The 18068-nt window shown below is 36.4% G+C and overlaps 1 protein-coding gene across 1 annotated transcript in view; it reads right to left on the bottom strand.

Moving 5' to 3' along the window:
* SPAG17 (sperm associated antigen 17) overlaps positions 1 to 18068 on the bottom strand; it is a 113701-nt gene that overhangs the window by 52996 nt on the left and 42637 nt on the right. Inside the window, exons 8-17 of the mRNA XM_075165876.1 lie at positions 14899 to 15054; positions 14089 to 14170; positions 13607 to 13725; positions 12562 to 12699; positions 12365 to 12478; positions 10752 to 10902; positions 8849 to 9079; positions 6742 to 6830; positions 5970 to 6086; positions 4259 to 4413 (exon numbers count right to left, since the gene is read on the bottom strand). Of these exons, the coding sequence (XP_075021977.1) occupies positions 4259 to 4413; positions 5970 to 6086; positions 6742 to 6830; positions 8849 to 9079; positions 10752 to 10902; positions 12365 to 12478; positions 12562 to 12699; positions 13607 to 13725; positions 14089 to 14170; positions 14899 to 15054 (1352 nt within the window). The remainder of the gene's footprint in view (positions 1 to 4258; positions 4414 to 5969; positions 6087 to 6741; positions 6831 to 8848; positions 9080 to 10751; positions 10903 to 12364; positions 12479 to 12561; positions 12700 to 13606; positions 13726 to 14088; positions 14171 to 14898; positions 15055 to 18068) is intronic.

Genomic DNA, 18068 nt, shown 5'->3' with positions numbered 1-18068 from the left:
CAGTTGTTGTGTCTTCACAATGTCTTGCATTTGTAAGTTCAAGATGATTCAATTGTACTCAAAAGCTCTGTATGCATTACAGTTTTTGGTTGTGAACATGTAGGCAGCACAACCAATTCTTGGCTTCATGACAGTTTTAAAGTTCTTATTGCAGCATTATATTGTATGTCCAAGAGAACTAATACGTAGGCTATCTACACAGATGGGAGATGTATATACATTTCATGTGTATACACAGCTTAAAGATACACAAGTATCTCCCAGCTCCTGCAATGTATGTGGAGCCTGCTTTGGGAAACTTGCATGGAGAAACTGTTGATCATATACTCAGTAGGGACAAGGTGACACTGATTGTATCTGAAGAAAAGTGTACAAGTTATAAAAACAAAGGTGTTGAAAACAAAAGGCAAAGCTAAGCTGGAACCTAGAGTTGCCAGTACTGGAATAACTTGAAGATGAATATACGTTATAAATAAAAAAGAGATTATTCGCATGGAAAATATTTTAGGGCAGTGAAACAGTCATTCAAAGTCAAAAATACACATTCTATTAATATGTATTCTGATGTCACTACTGCCAATGTCTGACTCAGAATCATTTCTCAGAAAGGATTATTCTTTTCCAGTAACTTGTGTAATATGTTTACTATGAAACAGTAAACAAATGTCATTAAGATTAACTTTGAGCAAAAGAATAGTTTTGATAATGTCTGAATTCATTTGACTTCCTGTTAGAGTGGCCACCTATCCTAACCAGAGTTGAAATGTTTTATGCACACATATCATTGCAGGTACATGTGTACCTGTGTTTGGATCCCCTTAGTCAGTAGCATCCGTTGGATTTCATGGGCAACCTCCTGCTGCACAATTGAACAGCACAATTCCTGAATTTTTCAATGTTCTACATGAAATATGGGATCTGATATCCATAGAGATGAAGGAAGGGTAATTGGGATCTTCAGGAGCAAAAGCTGCTGCAACATAAGAAATTTAATTTCCCCCTTGCATGAGAATTTGCTGTAACAGGACTCACTGTAACCAATTGATCAGCAGGTAACAGAAGTATATTCCTATGGAACAACCATACAAAGTGGGTCTGCGGTCTGTAAGATGTCACAATAAAGAAATAACAAGTAAACACAGGTAGAGAACTCCTAATAGAGAGATAGTCAAGTACAGTGCTTGTTGTGTATTTGTAACTCTCCAGTGGTGAAAGTGTGACTATTAAATATATCCCAAAATGACAGTAAAATATCCCAGCATTATAGTAATTTTAATAAAAGGAAAAGAAATGAATTGTTACTAAACTCATCAAGAGCCAGTTATTTCATACAAAAGTGAAAACCAGTAATACTACTGCTTAATTAATAAGTAGGATTTGTGCCTGTTTCTGGCAGGATCTGGAAGCTAATGCACGCAACAGCTTGAAGCACTCCAGGTATTTAAAGACTGTCTTCCACAGAAGTGTTATGTTGCTTGGAAACATACACTAGCAAATATTTATGATACTTTGTCTGGAAATCTGAAATGATCTTTAGCAAAAAGGTTGAATAAGGTCAGAAATTGTGCTGATTGTTTTGCAGAGAAAAGGCAGGTATAGATGCCATATAATAGAACCAAATGAGAGGCCATAGCTCTTCAAAGATACTAAGTAGCATACATAGCAGCAACGTTGAATATTTCTATGAAACACGAGCAAAGCCAAACCTTCTTGTTAGCTTTCATGGCAGTTTCTTTAGGAACTCCTTGCTGCTTTGAAACAGAACCCAATGAAGTGTCACTGAACAAAGATGACATGCTATCCTGGTTTCGGCTGGGATAGGGTTAAATTTCTTCCTAGTGCTGTGTTTTGGATTTAGTATGAGGAAATGTTGATAACACACTGATGTTTTCAGTTGTTGCTAAGTGCCCTCCTAGTCCAAGGACAGCTCCCATGCCTACTGACTGAGCTAGGTACACGAGATGGGAGGGAATATAATTAGGACAGCCAGCCCAGCTGGCCAATGGGGTATTCCATACCATGTGACGTCATGCTCAGTATATGAACGGTAGGCGTGATCCAGGAAGTACCAATCGCTACTTGGTTATCGGTCAGCGCGGGTGGTGAGCAATTGCATTGTGCATCACTCATTTTGTATATTTTATCATTATCATTATTATTTTCTCTTTTCCTGTTCTATTAAACTGTCTTTACCTCAACCCACGAGTTTTTCTCACTCTTACCCTTCCGATTCTCTCCCCGTCCCACTGGGGGGGCGGGGGGAGTGAGTGAGCAGCTGCATGGTATTTGGCTGCCTGCCAGGTTAAACCACGACACATGCCCCAAGCAGAAGCTATCTTTAATGTCTAAGCCTTGTTTCCAGTGGATGTGGAAGAGTAAGAAGGACGAAGCATATAACTATTCCATCCTCAACTGAATTATAATGCATCTACCAGAGAACATGCTTCATTCCTTCTTTGGATGCAAAATTAGCAACTTTTGTTTTGCAGGTACCAAGAGCTCTTCCCATTTTTCAACTGGCCTTGAATTGACTATTTCAATGCCCTTTCAAGGTGACCAGCCAAATTGTTTTAGGACCCCATAGATGAAGAGTTGTTGTTTCAAGGATAAATGGTCCTTGAGGAGGTCTGGTCCCTCACTATCAGCTCCTACAGACAACACAACAACAATATGCCATTCGGATGAGGTGTTACTCAGTGTATGCAAACACCAAGTGACATGTTAGACGTACCAGGGTCTCTAGTGTCTGTTCCAAAAAAGGATCTCCTATGGGTCTTACGTCATATGTGGCAGCCCTGTGCGGACATCTCAGATACACCAGGCAGCTAAACTGGCACCACATGTTTATGTTTAAGCAACTTGAATCAGGCCCTTAATGTCCAGTGCCCCAAAGAAGAGTAAGAATAGCTGGCAAAGTAAACAGCTCTGGGCTCCAATAGACTTTTGTGTTACAGACTTTGAGACCACTGACGCTCTGCCTGGGTCTATCTGAACGCAAGACACAGGTTTACCTGAACACACCATCTTTCGCTATCTTAGCGGGAAGATTTCAGCTTATATACATGCAAAAAAATTGGTTGACCAGACATTTAGCGGATTTGCCCAACCACCACAAAACAGCCAGCATTTTCTCCAAGGAACTTTGTGTTTGTGCTGGTAAATCTCTTCTGGCTCTGGTCCCAGTCACTGCTAATCACAACAGCCTCTCTTCATGGAAAATAATTTAAGTCCAAGTGCTTGGAAAGCTGGGAGTCACACAGAGTTCCTTGACCGAGAGCAAAGATACGAAATACAATACAAAATATGTCTTCAGGAAATCACACTTTGCCTATTTAGCATTCAAACCCGTTCAAACATACAGGTACCAACAAAAGTTGCTATTAAAAGATTCCCATACTCTGACAAATGAGGCACTGCACTTATAAAGGGATGCCTGCAGACAAGTTGCGGGGGCGGGGAGTGTTGTCCATTGGATAATTTGCTTGAAATTCTATTTGATAAATCAAATCTAGTTAATGCATAGAGCACCAGAGTGACATGGTTAAAGATAGCTCAGCTGTCTCTCCATGGCATTGTAGCTTCTTTACATATCAGTACATGGACACATATTCTATTCTCAGTCAATTATTTGGAATAGCAGTTGGATCCACATCATCATTTATATCGCTGTTTCAGTGCAAAAATGTATTCCAAAATGAATAGGTCCACTGACAAAAGCTTTAACAGTAGACACATCAACCACTTGCATACCTCTAACTGGTAAGCAGATAGTGACAAGGAATTAAGAAGAACGTGGTATTCTGTGAAAAAAATATTCTAATATTAATAAAGGGCTTCTAGCTTTTCTCAAAAATTTTTCTCAGTGGCACTCACCCAATTTATGTATACGTAGTTGAAAAACCTGATAATTATATTCTTAGACAGAATTTTCTTTTTAACCTCCCTCACCTGAAATATCCTCAATATAAATTTCTTGATGTGGATATCCCTCATATGACTTTGCGTGTGCATTATATATATTTTTATAGTTTGTGATAAGGAGTCACATACAGCTACTGCATGGTTCTCCTCACTTGGAAAAGCTTTGTCTCAATAGAATTCTTTTGATATAGCACTGTTTTCCACCTGCGTGACTTGCTTTCCCATAAATGTGTTACATCATGGTACCTTTTAATTTCAAAGCTTTGCCCCAAGCATAGCCATGCAGGCTTTAATTGAAAATGACTGTGAATGAGACATGAAAGATAAAATCAATTACCTGAATCCAACATTAGAGTGCAATGCAATATCCCAAGTCTCTTGGCACAAACGATACTGATTCATAGGATTGTGAAGAACCATTAGCAAAGAGTTATCTTGGGTATGATAAAAGTAATCAATACATCTATATTCCTGGGATGCAGTATGAAGAACCTGAAAAGGAAAGAAATAGAGGTACATCCCCCCTGAAGACAGTAGCATATCTACAGATGCTACACAGCACAGCTTTTAGGAAAAGGTGCTTCAGAACTTCACCCTCCTACAAGATGTATGCAAAGCATTTGGATTCCAGCAATCTGAAGTGTTCAGGAAGGTGGAAATTGAAACTTCACCACTATTCATATTGAGAAGAGGCATTCACTGTGCTCCACCTTCCGAGACTGACCATGAATGAAAAAGTTCAGCTAAATAATAAACAAATAAATTTAAATATTAAATAAATACTTAAACAAATTTAAATAACAAAGTATTTAAATAAATAAATAGTAAATAAAAGCAGAACTATCATATACCAGGTAAAAAGAAAACAAATTAACTCAGTTAAGTTTACTTGGTATTCAATTTGCTATACTATGACCTGCACATCTCTGAGATTTACTGTGTTCTACATTATTGCACTCTGTTCTGTAGTGCCCCATCATTTTCAATGTTTACATTGTCTGCAGGCTGAAACTTATTTTAGAGTTACAGCTAGAAATCATCTTTCTTTGAAACTATTATTTTTACAGAACTATGCAACTGAGGTAAAACTGAAATAATTCCATATCAACAAATATTCTCTTTAAACATGAAAACCTTAATATCAGCTGGTGTAAAAATTGTGTTCAGATGTGACATGTAATATAAGGAAATATGGAAATATTCTTTCAAAATGTTATTTTCTGTTGCAATAAAATGTTGTTTTCTGTTGCAGTTATTTTCCATCAGTATCTTTTGACTAGAGTCACTAATTATTGACAGTTCAGTTAGTATTAGCTATTTATGTTGCATAAGAAGAAATTCCCCATGTACTGAAATGTATGACCAGACTTTAAAGTTGTGATGCTAAAGTGGTGCTGAAAAAGCCTAAGCAGCCTTTCCTTCACCCATGTACAGTATGTGTCAGGATCAAATAAGAATTGCAGCATATGAAGCTCAAGGCAGCACAGGAACTAATAATCCACTTCTCCCAAGAGAATGCCTACCAACTTAAGCGATCTACATTTGAACTTATCTTTCACACTTGTCATTCTGTCTTTCTGCAAGATGAGTTTTAGTCTTTAGCTTGCAAGATTTCTATAAATGAAGCTTGTAGTCCCGAAAGGGTGAAGTACCATTACAACAAAATTTTCTATTTGCCCATAAAACATATACTGCATAGGTGTTTGAAAAATATGCTTTCACATACACTGCACTTATGAGTCCCGTAACTGCCAGGGAGGATCACCCCGAAGGGCAAGATCATTTTGTCTCCATCACACGTTTAGCTAAAAGACTCACTAGGAAAAAGGACAGCTGCGGTTTGGCCAAGGATATGAAAACCCATTATAAACTAAATTTCACACAAGAAACTGAAAAGCAGCTAAAGAACAATGGGTTTTAGTAAAAATGTAAAAGGGATAAAACTGAATCAATTATCTAGCAAAGAAATACCCTGTACTCTGCTGCTAATTCTTTGTACAGCATTCTGAGCGGTGACTGTATGTATGAGATTGTCAGTTCACAGATACCTGAAGAAGAACATGGGGTTGAAAATGCTCAGCGAAACTCCAGTCCGTCAAACAACGCCTCTGTGTCTTTTTTATTTCTTCTAAGTTTGGTCCTAGGCCATAATTTTCCAGACTCACCTCAAAATACACGAAAACAAAATAATGAATATCAACATTTTAGTGTCAGTTGTATTAAATTAACTGTAATCTTGTTGACTTAAGCATCCCATGTTGCATCACAGTTAATTGCATAATGCTGCACATGTGTAGACCCGTATGGCACTATTTAATAAAAAACACAATTACTCCCAAAGGTTTTTGGTCTTGGCCTTTTTATGGCAAACATAATCTAAATATTTTTATTATTAGGTTATATGTTTTTCAGTTCTGTAAGCAATTATGAATATTTAAACATGTCCTATGAAGTAATTTTAAAATTGCTATATTTATCCAGGGCTGTATGTCAGGCAGGTGTTTCTCAAGATGCCAAACTACACAGTCCATTAGTGTTACACAGTTTGGCAATTTCTCTTAATCTCTCATGCTAGTATTTGACCCCTGGTATTCAGTGAAATCTGCATAGAATTGTCATTAGTAGCTTCACCAAGACCCATCACCTTAGAACTCAAAGAAAGTGATTTCATAGTGCTTATGGCACTATTCACCAAACATCACAAAATTAACATTTGCGTGCAGCATTGCAAAGGAATCCCCAGTAACATGTCCTGGCACTGAACAGTATCTTCTGTTGTCTCATTCTATAGAGCACATTTATTCCATTCCTCGCACTTGCCATATCAGAAATAAAAAGATCCAATTCCTTGTTCAAAACAGGATCAGTCAGACCATCTCTTCCATCTTTGCCATTTGTTTCTGTCCATCCTGGAAATTGAAAGCAGAATTTTAAGAAGCGTTCCAGAAATTTCAGCCCTAAACACTAAGGCTGGAGTGATGCAATTTCCTTAGCCTCCCTGATGAGATTGCCATCAAGTTGAAACTTCCTTTTATGACACTAGTCCAATAAACACATGATCAGCTCTGCCACACTTCTTTCCTAAAAGAGCACTTTAAAATCCAGGGACAACAAGTGCCAGACAGTTCACTTTGAAAAAAAAAAAAGAAAGGAACTCTTTATAAGACCCACTTAAATCATCCTCTTATTTGCCTTGCATGGTCAAAAAGATTAAAAATACTCTAAGAAGTGTCCTCAAGACTCATACATGAAGAACTATTTTTCTGCTTACTATCCAAGAGAATCAATAACAAGCATTCCCTTGCACAGATGACATAAAAAAGAAGGCAAAATCAATTATTTTGATATTTTCACATATTTTTGAAAAATGCAAAATTTTAAATTGGATTTATAGAGTTCTACAAACTACTGACAGAATATTACTTCTGCCGAGGATCTGATCAGTCATTCCTGGTAAACTATCATTGTTACAATGGGTACCTGATATGACCAGGATCGCATGGAGACTAACTTCTATGCTTTCATAATTTTTTGAACTAATTTCCTTTTAATAGAATTATTTATGCCCAGAGTTAGGGCAGAGGTCACTAATATTTGATCAAAATTCACATGTACAAGAAAAATACTCTTCCTGGGAGAAAATACTCTGGAGAGTATTTGTTTGTAAGTGGCTCATCACCAGATCAGCTTCCAGACATATATCTGGCTCTGCTTCTCTAGGAAATTAGACCTGTTTACTGACTGCCTTTGGAAGATTTAAGAAATCTGAAAGCAAAAGTTTTCTCTTCCTGGTATTTGCTTTAGTGTTGCAGAAGCGATGAAATATTGGAGGCTATGCTTGTAACTGCAGTATTTAGTATTGTGACTAGCATAAATGTAAAATAAACTAACACCCAAAAAAGGTTCAAAAAATTTGGAAGAGAGGCAGATAAGCAGGTTTCATTTTGTCTGCTCCAACCTTCTAAGGAAAGGATCCCATTTAAGCTGGTTGCCTAGGCATCTGTATTAGGAAAGCACGGGCAACATTATGAATCCAAAGGTATAGCAGTTTAAACTGACCTAATTTCTATTTTTCTCACATCCCAGAAAAATAATCTCTTGTTTTTAATGTTGCTTCTTGGCCAACACTGCTCCAACACAACTTTTCATTATGTTAGAATCTGCAGAAGGAGAAGATGTAGAACTTGCAGAAAATTCACTCTGCATTGTCTACAAGAGATCTCCATCTCTGATCATTCTATCTAAAATGTTCCCATTTTAATATGAATGTGATAGTTCTAACGGCTCAAATGTCACACAGTAACTTGCTAAAGATATACTAATTCCACAGACTGCAAATGAAGTAAGAAAAAAAATTTACAGGAAAAAGTATGTATGTATGTGTAATTACAACATATAGCACACCTTTTTTAATTTTCAACTTTTTGTATCACCTTCTAGAGTCCTAATGTGTAAGTTATATATCCTTTCCACTTCCTAATACTCATTCACTAGTAATCATCTAATTAACCTTATACATCACTTTTGATTTCACTCTGTGGTTGCTACTGAGTTGGTAAAGACTCGGCTGACATCATAACTCACAAGAGCCTGTATTCAGAAAGGTTTTTAAGCATGTCTTCAGTATTTTACGTCTCTAAAATATATTTAATGTCATAAGCAATAAAATAGTTTTCTAGTACATACTTTTCTACAGATACCATTTTAAAGAGTTGCTTAAATAAACTGTTAATGTTGTCATACAAAATAGCTAGCTTTTGTCTTTATCTAGTAATCCTACACAGAAAAATGTACAGACTATACAATACTTGAAATTCAGTGATTTGTACAAGTAAGAAAAATCACAGCCCTGAAATAGCAAATGATATGGTAAAATAAACAGTGGATTTAAATTCTTCAGGAGTAATGTAAACAGAGAGGTTTTTACCAGAGCCTGTTGAAGATTTCCCACTAAGCTTCTTTTCCATAAGGAACAGTTGTCTCAGCTGTCTTGCAAACCGGGCTGGATTATCCCAAGGGATATAAGACACTTCAGAATCACCTCCAACCATAGATCCAGAGCTCTGCAGGAGACCAGAGTCACTCAGCCCAGTCAGCCTCAGGCTTTCAAAAGTAAACACTCTGAAGGCTCTTTCTACTTCAGCCCAACTCAGAAGTTCTAGAAAAGAATTACAATCATTAACTGAAAATGTCCTTATGGCTCAGCAGAAGATGAATAGAAGACTATGTAAGTGTATTGTTCTTGGCAACTCTGCAAAAGCCAACAACAATTTCCGTAATGGTATTGGATCAAATTATGTGAGCTACATTTTACACTGCATTCGAAGTTGAATGCTTCCAAATTGCAAGATGATATGCCTAACTATTAACCCATCTTAAATGAAGTGTTTCCTACATCTGAATACCTCTTGGCTCATTAACTTTATATAAATGATGTTGATTTTAAAATACTGAGTAGATTTTATCAAACCAGTTAACAACTAGTTATTTTCAGTTCATGAAAAGGCTTCCATTATCATAAACTTTTTTATTACCTGTAGCTTCTCAAACCAAGTATCAAATGTTTTTTTCCTCTTCAGACAAAACTGTACACATAATTTATACAGAAGTATGCAAGGTACAAAGGCAATGATAAATCCTATTTATGGTTGTATGCATTGGTGTCCATATAACAATGATAATCACAAGAAGGACTGAATTTTAAGACATGTCGTTCAGTGCCCAAAACATACGAAGAGTATCTTCAGTTTGAAATGTTTTCTCTTTACGGTAGTTAAACACCCAAGCATGTCACACACCTTGAAAATGTTGGATATCTCATCTCCTGTTCAAATCAATCACCTTCCTGATAAAAGTGAAGACACTGCTAGCTAAGTTAACAGTTGGGAGAGTTTGGCAGTATAGTATGGTCCAGTGAAGATCATCAAATTTGATACCCATCAGCTGGAATGCTACAGCAATACAGAATACCTTAATAGCTCAATGTCCAAAATGAACATACGAACAACTGGAAACAATGCGGCGAGTGTAAATTAATCCAACACAAGGGATTTCAGGACTGAATAGCTGGCAAAGTACCTTCAAATCCTGTGCCTTATATGATGGCATAAACGTAACCAAAGGGATTTGGATGTTTATATTTCTTAGTATTCTAGCGTAAACTTTCGAAACTACCTAAGGGTATTTATGCAGTCTTTGGGATTGTTTCACAGTGTACATCATGGTGGCACGCACGCTCCAAGAAAAGATAAGTGATTACTGCAGAAGTGATTACGGTTGAAGAAGTGAACGTATTCTCGGTTTGACAAAGGGACTATTATAGAAGCCATTTCATTATTAACACCAACAGCTTACACAGAATACATTCTGAAAGCCATTTATTGTCCAATAAAAATCTGCTACCTAAGATACATTTGCTCCTCCAAAAGGGCGTTGGAGCTTATGTCAGCGTCTCCCAAAATGCATTCTATGTCCTAGGATCAAAATAGCAATTTGTACACCTATTTTTTTTTTCTCAGATTTAGTTTTTATGAATATAAATATGTAAAATGAATATAAATAAATAAATGAGTTCTAACATACTTCCAGCTCTTAGTCACGCAATATTTAATACTCATATAGCTTTGCCCATTAACCATGAAACTGAGGTTTAAAGTTAGCCCTAACTTGTATAGTAGGCTAAGGTATAAGCAAGAATGTGAAAATGGGAAATTCTGCAAAGGTTTTATGCAGCTGAAAAAAGCTTGTCCCAAAATTCCTGCTATTTAACAGGATCATCAACCAGAAGAAAAAAATGGAAGTTATATCAATGAAAAAGAAAATCAGTTTACCACTGGTACAATAATGCATGAGCTCATGAACTCTAGCCAAGCGTATAGTGTTGTTTTCAGTTGAAGGAAGGGTGAAATGGATAAGTTCTGTAAGAGGCAGTTTTTCCATCATTTCACGTTCAATCTTTTCTGGATTTAAGTTCTCCTGGACCTGGAACAAAAACCAAAGTATCATAGTTAAAGTAAATTTTCACACCAGTAGATTTCTAAAAATTATGTTTGAATAAAGAAGCCTTTTTACAGCAAAAGACATAAGCATGTGCTTAAGTCAGTTCGACAAAAAATCAAATTTGAGCACGTGCTCACAGTGTGTTATTGAACCATGGTGTCAGATATTTTAGGCAGAAAAAATGAGATATGTAAGAGAATAACTGATGGCATAATAACAGACACTTGTTAGAAAATATTTGCCTGTGCTAGCTAGACTCAAAAATTCTGGAATACAGAAATATGTACTGATCTATTCAGACAGGCAGCAGGTACCTTCCATGTATCTTTCAGCTGGTCTGTGCTACTTCTCACAGTCATGAACTCTGTAAACTCGTTGATTAGTCTGTGACTGCAGCATCCCCATATATTTAAGGTTTTATCTTTTGAGACTTATTGGTATCTTTCAGCTTCGCTCTTTTTAGCATTACACTCTTACAGTACCTTTTTCTTGGACCATATCTTCCAAATCTTTTTCCTCTATCCAATCCTCAAATGTTGTGCTATATCCTGAACCTCCTCTGCAGCAAGTACATCATGTACATCAAGCGTATGTCTGCTACGAGTACCTCTCTTTGTGATTAGTGTCCTGCCTTCTGCTTGAGGACCTCCAATGTGTCAAGCTCGATTTGTTTCTGAATATTGTTTTAATCAATGGTTGTCAAAGTATTCCACAGACAATTTGTAATTCATGAAGCCAGGCAGATACACCTTAGCCGTGAAATCTAGAACTGTATTATCACTTGTATTGCTTTCAGAGTATTTTCAAAGTTTAATGGTAAAACTACACCCTGGCTTTGGAAAAATTTGAGGAATTCATAGTGTTTTTTTGGTTCAGAAAGTCTGGGAACTATTACTTTGAAATAACCCCTAACCTTGCAATTTCTGGACTTTTCTGCCTTTGTTAGAATTTGGCAATGTCTGGGGTATACACTATGCTCCAACTATTTAGCCAACCTGAGCACACTTCTTGTGTTCACTAACAAACTCTATATCTTCTCTTATAATTCTCTACATCTTAGTATTTAATCTAGTCTACATGCTAAACCATTGATATCAAGTTAGTAACTCATTTTCTGCAGTTTCATCAGTGTTTGACTACAGTAAATCAACAGAGTTCTGTAATATCTCTCATCTATGCCAAAGACTAAATATTCTTATTAATAATGCAAACAGATCACTGAAATCAATATAATGCTCTATGTTTGTGATGTGTTCTCTGTCAGTAGCAGTAACTCATTGCTTCTTAAGCAGACTAAACACGTGTTAGTGTGTCTATCTCAGCAGGAAAAATCTAGGCTATACTGTTCTGCTTTGTAAAAACACCACTCCATCCTTTCTAGTGCACTGACTATTCACTGCCTGTGGACTTTAGAACTGTTTATATATGATAGGTAGCACTATACCTTCAGCAGGTGCAACCGCTGAGCGAGGGTATCATGGTAGTTAAGTAAGAGAGGGTACTTGGGGGTGACAGTCTTTTTTTCACTGTATTTAGGAGAAAAGTAGTCATATAGATTCTGTTAAAACAAGAAAGATGTATTAAACCCCAATAATCAGATTTATTTATAATTTTAGGAAATGAACAAAAGACAACACAAACCTTTTTTTCACTCTCAGAAAGTGAAAGAGAAGGAATGACAGAGGCTATATGATCTGCAATGGTATGATGTAGCCCATCTGCTCGGGGCTCTGGCACCACTAGACTAGGTGGTGTAAGGTCTTCTTCACTTGCAATAACCTGGCAAACATGATATATGTTAGCTTTCATTACAGTATGACTGCTGCTTAACTTCATTAAAACTACCAAGCAGATCCTGCTATAAGCTAAACACACATCCAAAAATTTTGTCAGGAAAGAAAACCATCATTTTTTTCTCTACAAGTAGTAAAAATGCAATTCTCCATCTTAGTTCCTGCCCAAAACAAAGATTATGGAAAATGGAATTAATGGAATTAATTATTCACTTTTGGAAGGATGAGAAGAAAAATATTTCCAACTTGAAATGTTAAGAATTGTTAATGAACACAGATAATTAAAAACTGATCGCGTATCAGGTGTTGGACCTTATTTTGAGTATTTTTGCCTGAGTCTACTTTCAGACTAAATTGCAAAAAGTAAAAAAGTAAGATTGTGCTGAAATTCTATTTCTAAAAGAAGGAAGATTTCCAAATCATACTGTGGGACTTTGCTAACTCATAGATTGTGCCTGAACTCAACAAAAGTCAAATCCGTCTAGCACTAGCAATGATATACACCACTTCTATGTTAGGCTTGCCCTAAGATCTTTATACTGAGTAAAACAGTAAAAGTTCAGCATCAATAACATTGTTGCAGGACACGAAAACTTGTTATTGACTTAGCTAAGAAATTACACCTTTTTCCTCATTTGATTATATTGGATCTGTAGTCTTGAAAAAAAACTTTTGGAATAACACTCTATATACAGGGTAAGTGCACAACATGAAAGAAAACCAAAGAAGTCACTTTTGAGTTGTGATTCCTTTGTATTGAACCTCCTTAGTCAGTGCCTCTATGCACAGTCTTATTTTAGGCTGAAACAGATGGATTTATTGATCTTTGATCAATTCATTATACCAGGTCTAAGCCAAATTAGCCACAGGAATTATAAAGAGAGTATTCCCACCTGTTCCAACATGCAGTTCAGCATTAAGGGTACAGAAAGGTATTCCTCAGGAACCTGACTCAGCAAGTCATTGTAATATCTCATGTCCACGGAAGCAGCCAAAATAGAAGCTTCTTCCTCTGTTGTAATAAAAGATAAAACATTAAGATTGATTCTTCCGAAATGCCCATTTATATCACCAGCTAGTTCAACTTTCAGACAATTTTTCTTAAAAAAGACTAACAGAGTCCATTACTGTAGAGCTCTTAAATCTGACTGTGACTAGGAACAGATAGAAAAAATGATTTTCTAAAGAACTTAGTTATCACCACGTCAGTTTCCAGAGACTTTCACGATGTATTCACCAAGAAACTACTCTCACAACGTCAAATCACATCTTCAGCTTACTGTGCAAATAATTTCAAGGATTTGTGCTGTCAGATGAATGAATGGTACAACAGAGTGAAGAGCTACAGACCAGTGCTTTAATCCTTTAGACATACCCTGTGACAAAATTACTGTTGGCAGAATTTCTTCTGCTTGCCCTTTTTTCTTTGAAGGTGTAATCTGTGATGCTGGTTGTACCTAAAGGAACAAAAATAAAGACAAAAAAACCTCAGAAACACTGGAACAAATGAGGATTGCACAAATAGGTGGGAGAAATTAATTTCATTTAGCCTTGGTTACTTACCCTAGTCTAGATGCTAAACTTTTAAATGGCTGGTGTTAGGGGAGGCAAATCCCACCTAACTGAATGGAACAAGATAGTAAGAATGTAATTTTATGAATGCTTTAAATGAGCATTCAGTAGTACTGCTACAAATGGAGTAAGCCCATTTTTTCCCTGCCACTAGTTTATGTCCTATAAGCCACTTTCTTCTGCCCACTTAAGCTTTTGTCTACCATGAACAAAATAAACAAACTGATCTTGGATAGAACTAATAATCTTTTTTGGATAGTTCACAGATCTGCAACAAGACATAGTAGCTCCTTGCAGATATGGTGATTTTTTCAGACACAAGAAGGTGTCATCTGAAGCTATTCAAGTAATTTTTACACCTGTAGTACTTTATGCCAGCACCTGTATGATCCTTCAGATTTTCCTTTTTTTGTTTCCCCAATGCTCTGCTATTTTTTTTCCACTTTTTAGGTTTTAAATGCTGAAGACAAAAATCCCAATTTCATTCACAAAAAACTACACACGGAGTGATGGTCCAAGGTGAATTTTTGAGTGCAGAATTAAAGACAAGCAACTCTAGCCTAAAGCTAGTTATTGCCTACAAGAAGCATAGTAAAACACAAAGGATCCTTGCCTCAGTTGCAGGTGGTTGTGTCGATTTGCTCTCTGATAATGCAGGCACATTAATAAACTTGGTGTTTTCCAAGTAGTTACAATGCTGTCTTCTCCAGTCCAGGCAGTCATACATTAAACAAGCAATGCTTTCAAACAGCGCAGTGCCAAAGGCAAGCTATGACAGAAAATCAGATACAGAGGATGAAGTCTGCATACAAAAGTGTCATGCAACTTAGCCACATGAGTCATTAGCTCTCTAACCAGCAGACCTACAACAGTTTAAAAATCTTCCAAGGGATTTTTTCTCCACTAATTCAAAATGTTTTATACAGTTATTCTAAGAAAACAAGGCCTCCTCATCTTTATTTGCCTACACACTACCACACCACAGTATGGACTGAGTATTGCCCAACAGCTTTAGGTGTTATAAAGTCTAAAGTTAGACAAGTGTCTTAACAGTAACCGTTCAAGCTCTGCTCTCTTGCAACTGGAATTTAGGGGTTTTTTTTGGATGGGAAGAAAAGGAGAGGTAACAAAATAATTGTTTTATATCACATGTGCATGTTTCTAGTCGTGATCAACCTGCAGCATATTTGGAAGGTCAACTATTCTCCTGTCCTAGAAGTATAAAAAATAATAATAAAAAAAACCCCAAGCAACTAATCAATGTCATTGCATATTATTTTCTTTCTTTCTGTTGCCCTTTTAAAACAAAAAAAGCCTCAAGTACTGAACTCTGAATTCCATAGCTGTGCAAGCAAAGGAATGTCAGCATATCAGCCGAATATCCAAAGGGAGAGTGCCGTATCTGCAAAAGTCTGACAGGGAACGAGTCAAGGTTCTTGAGGTGGTGTACTGTGGTTTTCACCGAGGCTTGGGAGGAATAAAAAGAATAATACCAACCACTATTTTAAATGTGAAATGTTTTTTGTACAAATACCAAAACCCTATCTAAGATCACATGCCACACTCAAGTTTCACTGGCTTTAATGGATGTATTCTTCCCCTGTACATCCTAGACATTGTGAAAAAGATTATTATAATTTTTAGACAATTTATGTCAACAGCCCTTTTCTGAATGATTATTTCACTTTTGTGAAAGTAGGGGAAGTATCTTGTATTAAGAAGTTTGCCTCTAAGAGGTGGCTATCAACATTGGATGACTCAATTTTGTTTCCAAAAAGGAAACATGGTGAAGAAGCACAACTGTCATTAAGCACTAAATATATTAACTGACCCTTAAGAAGTATTAAGTATCTGCTTTCTTCAACTCGGACCCTCTTTATGGCACTTCAAAACAAGCACCCCATATCACTGATCAGTTATGGAATACCTGTCTCAGTTTTCATAACAATTAAATGCTAGAGGAGATATTTGGGAGAGAAGTTCTATTCGTGAAAACAGAATTTTCAGAGTTAATATTCTTGCACCTTTGTTTTTCCAATTCAATACTCTTCTGAAAAATGGGTTAGTACAAAAACCTTCCATTCATACTATTACTTACAAGAGATCACTAGAGCACACGAAAATTTCAGTTAAAGTATTGCCGTGTTTTGAATGCACAATCTTTTAAACAAAACAAGAATTTTTCAAAGTTACAAGTAACACAACCTGGCTCTACTCAATGGGACACATGCAACGTTTAGCCACATTATATGTATAGCCATATTATACGTATAATTACAGTTTTATGATTCAATTTACTTGCTCTCTCCTCTTCTCAGGACCGACACAGATGCTTGTCAAAAGTTCTCTGAGTCTAACCACTAGTGACTCTTAACGAAGGAAAGAATTTTTGAAAGTATTTTCCTTTCTAAATATTGAAATCTGAAAGTGCTTGCTGTATATAATACTCGATCATTTTTCTATCAATGTCTAACAGTCTGTCACAAGAGTTTTCCTTCTATATATCTTGGACGTCAGAGATGCAGCAAGATAGGACTGGGAGACTCCCCAGGAAGTCCACTAGAGTATCTCGATCCATCTATGATTTCACAACTTATATTCTTCCCATCTGTTTCTTTAAAAACTTACAAATGTTCCTACTTCTTCAGAACTCTGCTGAATTCTGAGATACAGAAGAATGTGAAATTACAACTACAATCTGCTGGAACAATTTCAGTGACAGATCATTTTTCTTTTATTTCAGCTACAGTATAACTGCTCGCAGGATATTCACGAGTAGCAACAGTCTCCCATAAGATGTCATTATGGGGAAGATAGACAAAATTAAAAAAACTTCTTTCCCAAAATAGGCTTCATATTTTAAGATTAGATCAAGAGTATAATGATAAGTAACGTTGTAAGTAGCAAGCCTACACACTTCCACAATTGAGGCACTTTTAGTGAATGCCTTGGAAACCACTGTGGATTTAGCCAAACTCTGTTCCGATCCCTTCAGGATCAAGGGTACTTCCTAGCTCACCAGATTGTTTATATACAGGATTTAATGTACTATAAATAAGTGTTACAAGGGTGTAGTCTGTCCTTTAACCCTAATAATATAGACCACAAAAACAGTAGGTTAAATTATGGCATGTTGCTTTATTCTGCTTTAGCAGTTTATATTTTTTACTGCTGTCATTGTGGATTGAAAAATACTGGACCCTTTTACCTCACTAGACTTGAGAACCTATGTTGGAAAAAATTTCTAATGGTTCACTTTCTCTTCCAGTGCCCAGTAATAGTCCTGTCTCAGCAGGCTATAATGAGTAATAAGCCAGAGCCATGTTTTGGGTTGGACAAAAAGAAGTGGTACTGGGTATGCTAAAACAACATTGTATATCAAAAAGCATTCTTGCATTTATTTTAATTTGTTCTCATGTGACGGTTCTGAGAGTAAGCAGACCTGCTGTTATGAGGACAAAAATATAATTTTTGTATTATTTCATACTGACATCTGACTCTCTAATGAGATCCAAATTGGGTCTATGTAAAGATGCTGAACGAATTTGATATCTCAAACTGTTTTAAAACTCTGCTGCTGTGACCTACAATATTAAGAAACTCCAAGTCAGGTATTTTTATTCAAAAGACTCCTTGTGAATACATGTTGAATAAACTTGTTGGATACATAGGAAATAATTTTTTTTCCAAGATTACAAATACACTAACTACTCTAGTTTTGTTTCATAGAAGACTAAGCTAAAATTCCTGTCATTTCTAAATTGGTCTTAAATGTTACAAACC

This window comes from Calonectris borealis, chromosome 1 (genome assembly GCF_964195595.1).
Source record: "Calonectris borealis chromosome 1, bCalBor7.hap1.2, whole genome shotgun sequence".
Classification (NCBI taxonomy): Eukaryota; Metazoa; Chordata; class Aves; order Procellariiformes; family Procellariidae; genus Calonectris; species Calonectris borealis.
The sequence above is the reverse complement of the archived record's forward strand: the minus strand, read 5'-3'. Positions and strand labels throughout refer to the sequence as shown.